At 36.0% G+C, this 9,228-nt stretch overlaps 1 protein-coding gene across 1 annotated transcript in view; it reads right to left on the minus strand.

The window, feature by feature from the left end:
- Positions 1-835: 835 nt before the first annotated feature.
- Positions 836-9,228, minus strand: part of LOC126281761 (microtubule-associated protein futsch) — a 791,323-nt gene continuing 782,930 nt past the window's right edge. The window contains exon 10 of the mRNA XM_049980959.1: positions 836-4,282. Coding sequence (XP_049836916.1) covers positions 4,113-4,282 — 170 coding nt within the window. The 3' untranslated portion in view covers positions 836-4,112. The remainder of the gene's footprint in view (positions 4,283-9,228) is intronic.

A 9,228-nucleotide genomic window follows, 5' to 3' on the forward strand; every position in this document is an offset into this window, starting at 1 on the left:
GTTGACCAGTACTTACCTACAGGGTGTAAAATTCCAAGTACTGCCAGATGACACATATATCTCTCACAGTACCTGGAATTTCACCTCTTGAAGGTAAGTGCCTGTCTCTTCGAATTTTATGATTGTCTGATGTGAATTTTTTTCTGTTGTTACACGTGGAACATTACAGAAAGCATATATCTCAATATCCTTGAGAACTTTCTTTTCCCACAGTTGGAGACTTATTCAAACACCTTCATTTATGAACAGGATGGGGGCTGCCACACTGGCATCTGGAAAAGTCATGTGTTTTTGACAGAGGAACTAATCACTTTGCATACCAAAACCAGTACCAGCTGAAATTATGATGTGTCTGTTGGTCATTAAATTGTTCTATAATATAGTTGATTTCCTTAAACAGTGTACAGCTTGTGATGAATAAAGTGTACACAATCCTTTGGTTATAGGTACATCGTTATAAATTTAGGTAAAATCTAGTGATAGTGGTACTTTTTTTTATAAATTAACAAATAACTGATTTATAAAACCAAAATTCCATAATATATTTATCCAGCATTTAGATTTTCAGTTTCATAAAAACACATAGAAGTGCTATCACAATATTCATCATTCTTAAACAATATTGCTGTGACCTTTGTGTGTTTAACAGTGAATACCAAGTAAGAAATCTTTTTACAAGAGGAGGAAAAGCAAAGGCAACCATTTAGTGACAACTCAGTAGGTTGTGAGATTGTTGGCAGTATGTCTCTCCATGTTTGAGGTTACAAAGGAGAAGTTATAGCTGAAAAAGGGCTCCTGACACAAGACAAAGTAAAAATAAAGTTGTTAACAAAAATTCATTTTCACGATTTTCCCCTTTTTAGTTTATTTTTTGGTTTTGATTTATTTCTCATACATTTCCCATACATACACTGCAATGGTATCAGAACAAGCATAGAGCAGACTCTGTGACTAGAAGCTTCACTTTAAGCAAACATGACAAAATATGTTGTTTTGATGAGGCAGGGGCCATATATATTTTTTAAATTTCAATTTTCATATAATAAAGATGAAAGCATAAAAGTTTAAAGGTGCAACATTAGAAACACAAATAACTTTTATATGGAAAATAAATAAATAAATAATTGTAAAATGATGTGTCAAATAAGGAAACATTCTTTACAATCACAAGGCCAGCCACAACTGAATCCAATACAAACTTCACTTCTCTGCTTACACTTTCACTCTCAACACACTCTTTTTGTGTGACCTATTAAGTGGTCCAACTGTAATTATTAACAGTAAAGTCACACAAAAAATGTGGAGGTTTGATTTGTATTTTTAACAAGGCATTTGCTAGCACCATTCATAGTTCTACCACAACTTCTCCATCTTACGATAGCAACAGTTCCATTTAACTATTAACAACTGTGTTTCATTTATTCAAGCTCGGTTTCTTGTTGCTGAGATACTGTAGACACTATACATATATAGTTCCATGGCAACAGTCATTTTGAAACGATCTCATAACAAACATACAAACTTTTGTATGTTAAACTACTTCAGAAAATTATTTTCAGTCAGAAAGTAATAAACGAGCACCTCATTCACACTGTCATATTCAAGTTTACCATCCATTAACAAAAGTACAAAACACGTGGACAAAACAAGAGTAATATTTTCAAAAATAATAAATTAGGCCTTATATAGAAACATTTCATAACAGGGAGCAATCTATAATAATGAAAGATACAGTTGAAGTAACTATTTAAAATCCTACAAAACTAGATTATTGACCAGCACACAAAATGAATGAAGTATAATACACATTTCTGGAAAGATACACAATATTGTACAAAAAATTAAATGTCCTAATTTTTTACTGTTATAAAATCACACATTCTCAGGTAAGTACAAAATGAGAGGAGGATAAAACGGATTCCTCCATTTGCTACAAATTCATCTATGCTTCAAGAGTTGTGTGTGTGACATGTATGTTGCTGTAAGTCAGATAAACTTCTATATTTCCACAAAATTGTCCATTTTTGTAGTGCTTCAGACATTATTTCATCATGTTTCATGCCTATGAAATATTTTACACTCAACAGTTTTCAATTTGATAGATACTATCTACAACAGTCCATACTCTTCCTTCATATTTCGGTGTTTTGTTCACTTGTTTTAACAATTCACATACACAAAAACAAACTTATAACAACGCAACATCTAGCTGCTCTCTTTTCTGAGCTGAAGGAAGTTCTATCCATGCCAACACTTTTGGATTTCTTTCTTGTTTCAAAAAAAGTCTGTCTTCTATACTTATACTGTCCCACCTGGGCAGATAAAAAAATTAAGCTAATGTTTAAATTGTGTACCACATCAAATATCATCTGAATCAAAGATAACATAAATGATAAATACTTTTCTGCCTAGCATTCAAGCTTTTACATAAAGTGTATTTTCGTGCACAATGGATGCATAAAATGCTACATAAATACAATGACAGCATTAAAAATAAGACTTATGTTGCTAAGTATAAATATAAAATATTTGCTATGTGTAGGAAGACTTAAATATAGATTAAAACTTTCAAAAACATATATTCTTAAAAACTGCATTGCAGGCAGGAATGAACAGGAGGGTGAGAGGAAGACTTAAATTAATGTGTTTGTAAGTACATGTCACTTTAGGTATGAGGGTGAGCACTTATTGAGTACATACACACAACCACTGCACAATCATGACTGTGAGTAAACACACAGTTTCTAAATTTACAGCTTACAATATTCATAAACAAAAAATGGAACATTTCTGAAGATATGGATAAATTATTAGTTACTGCAGACTCATTTTTCTCATGACACACAAAATATGATCTCAGGATGCACTTTAAACATTCAATGAAGCTTCTGTTACTTTCTAACAACTTTACATTAAGGTAACACTGTTTAGGGAATTAATTTTAATTTCATGATTTTAACATTATTAGTAAAACGTTACATAGATCAAAAACTAGGTCATCTTATTTGGTTTTTCAACACTGTTTAACGGTATCCCTCCAAACGTGAAAATGGATGATACAATGTCCACTTTAGGAACAATAATTAAATCATGTTGATGCTTATAATATAATAAGCAACATAAGACGAATGTGGCATCTTATAATAATGGGATTGTTTTAACTATATGGACATAGGAAATAATTTACTTATGTTCGACTTGTTTTATTATAAAATATTTCTTGTTTTTGTTTATCCTTTCTTGTATAATTTTTCATGTGTTATCACTCGAGGCCTATGGCACAAAAAACATGATTTTTTTTGTTTGTTTTGTTTTCTGTAAAGTACTTAATGGTTTGCTCAACTGGTAGTGATTGTATTTAATGTGTGAGACAGTTTCATTTCTACTATCAACAAATATACACTGAACCCAATGGGAAAGTTGTTCTCTCTTTTCACTTTCAATTTCACTTCTCAGGAAGCTTAGAAAAATAAATTTCTTGAATGTGTAAGAGAGATGGGTGTTTCTTAGACTCAATACTTCGAAAATGATTTTGCTCATTATATATACATATATTTATGGATGTAAGTACCACAGTTTTATGACAATTTGCTTTCAGTAAAAACTGTCTTTTATCCCAGGACTGAAATGTAAACACACACCACATTTGTGTCTTACTTTTTTTGTGTATAAATGAAACTGAAAAACAGCTAACATTTTTTGGACATATATCATAAATTTCATATTTATGTGACCACACATCTATTTGAATCTTGTGAACTGACAGTATAAATAGAACTGCTGACATTCTGAAGGAACAACCTAAAAATAAATGATACAACAAAACTGTTGCATTTTTTTCCGTTTCATCATCACCATTTATGTTGAAAGGTCCTCAACATCAGCACAGACTTCATCATACAAGAAAATTTCCTGAAAGACATTTTTAATTTCTCTGTAAGGACATCATAACTTCCTTTGTCTTAGACCACAAAAAGTATCAAGGATGGTAACAAGAAATACTTCAGCTAATGCTAAAAATGGCATCGTCCAAGCCAGTTCATACTATAGAGCAGTAATGGCTTTTATGGGCAGTGAGTTTATTTCTGTGACTGTTTATCAGTCAGCAACAATTAGAACTCCAACCGATATGCTGAACAGCTTGTTTCATGATCTTGCAGATTTATTGTGCAGCGACTTGCAGACGGAGAGAGGTCAATCTTGTATTTTGTAAGCAGATCTTCATTCTCGGCGACCCAGTAACCAAGAGTGTCGGTATCATATGTGGGAATGATAGTTACTTCTGAAATTTAGGAAGAACAACAAGAACATCAATATTTCATTTATCGTTCATTTGTGTTGTGTAAATTCTGATAAAACTTAAAGCAGTATGACCTCTTAAATGACTAAACTAAAAAACTTTAATTATAATGTCATAATAATATTAATATGTAATAAAGAAAACACTTTTCAGTCAACAACCTGAAATTTTTGTGAGGCACACATATCACTTGAGAGATGTAGTTGGAAACTACTGTACAAGTACCTTTTGACATACTTTATACATATAATGCTTTGGCATCACCAATTTAAGTCAGGAGCACAAATACAATCAAAATGGCGGGAAAAATGAGACATTAGAAATTAGTGAGGATGCTGAACTACTTCGTGATGAGTGAAATTGGACAGGAAGTTAATAACTTGAGGAGGTAAACAGAGGGTGCAGTTCATTTAAGACATATAAGGAGGTATTAAGAGTTGGCATGAGGGGGACATTCAGATGATAATGTAAGTGGTAATATGTTCACAGAACTATAAGTAACAAATTGTGAGTTGGAAGTTCCTGAAGCAGAGCAAATGTTTTAGGAGAAAGAAGGGGCTGTACATTAATGTAGAAAGTAAGAGTTGTTATAAGGAGGACAGGAATAGAATTCCAACAACTTGATAGAGAGGTAAAGCATTACTGATTTCCAAAGCAAGGATGAGTTTTGCACCAAAAATAGATAATTTGGAATATATTTAGCTATAGTATGGTACTACAATAATATCTTACTCTTCCAGGCAGCACAGGAACTTTTTTAGGATTAAACATGAGAGATTAGAGATAATTTTATGTCAGTGAAATTCAAAACATGAAACTGTATCATGTGAGAGTGAACATCAGTGAAATTAAAAACATGAAACTGTATCATGTGAGAGTGAACAGGGGTACATGCTGACTGCAGCAGGGTGGCAAACATGTGGTTGGAGAAAACAACAACCAAGAGGTCAAATTGCAGAACTTCAGAAGCATTCCATTAATTGAAAGCAAAACACAAACAGGAAACAGAAAACTGTGAGGGAACAATGAACTGGTGGAAGAGGGAGGGAAGGAAGGAAAGACAAAGGTCCACATAAGCAATCCGAAATAAATAAAGTTCCATCTCCTTTCCAGGAGATGGATCAGTGTTTCCTTTTCTGTTTCATTTTTACATTTTTGCATATACTTCCCCACTTACCTTCTAGTGGTCAAACTATTTTTGAAGCTACAGAATTTGTAAGTTAAACTAACTTTTTTTGTTTGCCTATCCTGCTCTGTTTCCTCCTGCTTCATCAACTGGTAAGCAGCAGTTGCTTAGCACACACGATACATGATATAGGTATTTTTGGTGTAAATAGGAAGGAAGATTAAGGCTCAACATTACAGCAGCAATGACAGGTCATCAGAGACAGAGCACAAGCTAAGATTGGGGAGAGGCAGGGATGGAAATCAATGGTGTAATTTTCAAAGAAACCATCCATGCATTTGCCTTAGGTAATGTAGAGAAAGCACAGTATACCTAAACTGGATGGTTGGGTGGTGATTTATCATTGCAATCCTGAATGTGTGTCCAGTGTTTTGCAACTGATGGTAAGCTATACTGCTTGATATTTTCAGTGTTAAAACACACACACACACACACACACACACACACACACACACACACACACACACACACACAATGATCAGAATAAACTGTGGTGAATGCACACATTTTGTCACATACACTGATGAGCCAAAAAATTACGACCACTCAACTACTGTCCACCGTCAGAGTGAATGCCTCCTGGGGTTGTGGTGGGCCTTAGTTAGAAGTGGTTAAGGGACTAAACAGAGATGTGAGATGATCAGTCCATCATTCAAGGGCTAGTCCATTTGGAGTCAGTGACATCAGTCAGATTACTGACTGAATTGTGACGTATGAGTGTTGAGTTGTCAAAAGCAATATTGATCCCATAGTTGATAAATAATTTAAAGAGAGATACAAGTATATTGGTCAAGCTTATCTGACACTCAGCAGACAACGGTTCCCATAGGGCTCATCAGTGGTGAGAGGCACATCTTCATGTCTGAATAGTGCCAAACCATTGCAAGAGTATGACAGAAACAGAATATATAAAAACCTTCCAGTCAGATGGAGAGCAGCTCCATAATAGTACAAATGAAAAGGCTAAAAACTGAAATAAGACTGATAATAGTAGAATTAGATGAGAGACTAATCAAATTTGTAGGTAGTTGCTGGGACGTGATGCAGTGTGGAAAGTATGTATGTGGGGCATAGAAACTGGAAATCACTCCAGTAGTGATAAAGGTTGCAAATGGGGAAATCCATTGAGATAAATAACTTTGACAATTGGCAAATTGTTATGCCATGATGCCTGGGAACTAATATCTTGGAAATGGGAAGGCTGGTCAGCTGTTCACTTGCCACTGTCATTAGCATTTATGGAAAGTGGTTTAAGGATGCTGAAACCACGAGTAGATGACGAGGTGTTGGACATCCGAGCCACAGCACAGAACATGGAGATCAGTGGATTGCCTGCTCTGCAAAGCAAGATAGGTATTGGTCTGCAGAAAATCTGTGACAGTACAATGCTGGTGCAGGTACAAGTGTTTCAGAGCACAGTGTACAGTGTACATTGTTGAATATGGGCCTCTTCAGCAAACGCCCCTACATGTTTCCAAGTTGACCCAACGACACAGTCAGTTAAGATTGCAATGGGCACAGGGTCACTGATATTGGACCAGGGATTAAATGGAACATGTCAACTGGTTGGACCACTCACATTTCTTGTTGCACCAGGTTTATGGTTGTGTCTAGATATGCTGCCATTCAGGTGAACAGTGCTCAAAATGTGGTATCATCGCCAGACACCACACTTGCTAGGTGGTAGCCTTTAAATCGGCCACAGTCTGGTAGTATACGTCGGGCCCGCTTGTCGCCACTATCAGTGATTGCAGACCGAGCGCCGCCACACGGCAGGTCTAGAGAAACTTCCTAGCACTCGCCCCAGTTGTACAGCCGACTTTGCTAGCGATGGTTCACTGACTTCTACGCTCTCATTTGCTGAGACGATAGTTAGCATAGCCTTCAGCTACGTTATTTGCTACGACCTAGCAAGGCGCTAGTATCTGTACTATTGATATTGTGAATCATGTACCATAAAGAGCGACATGCATCATCAATGGATTAAAGTTAAGTATTTCACCAGCTACATCCATTTTTCTAAATTCTAATTCCCTTGTCATGTTCCAGACCTCACGCCAGCCTGCGTGAGCTGAGACGCGTGCACTTCGGCCTCCTTTAGAAAAACACGGTTGGCTCTCCTGCCAACCACAACACAAAACATGCTTGGAGCCACAAACACATACCAGTGGGGCCTGCTTTGTGACATGTAGTACTTTCACTTGGGCTTCAGTGGCAACTATAGAAGTAGCTGAAGGCATGATGACAGCTGTGAGCTACACACACATTACTGGGAACCTCTCACACCCCTTAATGCTCTATGTCTTCCCCTTGGCAATGGAATCATTCAGTGTGACAGCTGTACATGTCACAAGGCCAAAAACATGCTGCAGTGGTTTGAGCAGTATCATACTGTACTCAAATTGCTGTCTTGGCCACAAATTGTTTTGATCTGAACATGATGAACCTCTTTGGGATGCCAACAGGTGCCAGTTTCTCACTCACAAACCACCAGTTTATAATTTATCAGAACTGCATGACCTGTGAGTAGACATCTGAAGTTACATACATCCAGAAACTTATCAGGGATTTTCAGAATCCATGCCGTGTAGAATTGCTGCTTTATTGCTTTAAAAATGTGAGACAAAACACTGTTAAGTAGGTGGTCATAATTATTTTGGCAAACAGCATACTGTTGGAAGTGATGTATCAGCAAAAATGAATCACTGCTTTCAACAACGGTTGTTATACAGCTACAGCACTCATTTTTTGATAACTAAGCCTGCTAGTGACTAGACACAAAGCACTACTGATTAGAAATCATCTGAGTTCTGTATTTTTGGTGATTTTTGTTCTGTGGGCATTAGGCCATGGTCCAAGGCATATTTCTGTGCTTAACATTTCATCTTAAAATGCTGGAGACGTCATCATAGGCTACAATGACTCAGAAAGCAGTTACAGCCTAAAGTAAGCTCAGCAAACCCAGCTGTTTATAATTACCCATCCAATGGTTGATTCATGACATCATCAGGCAGCCGCCTAAGATAATTGAATCAGACTGTTGTGTGTTATAGAGCTTGTAGTGGGGAATAATTGGTGATTTTTGGTTTATTTAGCATGAAGAACCACAACTTGGTCAATTCCAACAATCTCCCTTTTCTGATGAAGTTGTTTTTGTGCTTTTGAATTTTTATAACATCTGTACATCCTAGCACAGTAATTATTGGATCTAGATGAAACCACTGTATCAGAGAAATGAATATGGTGGTTCCCTTGTCCTAGTGTTTTATCTGCTACTGCTGATTTATCCATCCTGTCAGATGATAATTGCTCTTTTATTCATTAAATTGGATGTTAATGGTTCTTTTTGTAACTCCTATGTAAACTTGATGTGAGTGCAAGGAAATTTTATATACTACTGCTGTGACAAGCAGTAGTGTTCAAATATTCACACACCTTTCATGTTGATTTAATCAAAAATTACTGTGTCAGTATCTTGTCTTCTTAATGCTTCACAGAAGCAGTCTGTTTCTGTTTTTACAAGCTCAACACAAACTTTTAGTCGTTTTTTTTCACTAGAACCTCTATATCTTTTAGGGTGTAATGTTGTATTTATCTCTTTGTCAGAGTTGCTATTTCTTCTGATTTGGCTCATCCTCCAAGCACTGATTTCACAGATTCTTGTAGTGTGGTTCACCAATGTTTTGATTGCTTCTCTTTTTTGCTTGGGATGGCGATTGGAATTTCTGTGAAGGTATCTGTC

The sequence above is a fragment of the Schistocerca gregaria genome, chromosome 7, assembly GCF_023897955.1.
Source record: "Schistocerca gregaria isolate iqSchGreg1 chromosome 7, iqSchGreg1.2, whole genome shotgun sequence".
Lineage (NCBI taxonomy): Eukaryota > Metazoa > Arthropoda > Insecta > Orthoptera > Acrididae > Schistocerca > Schistocerca gregaria.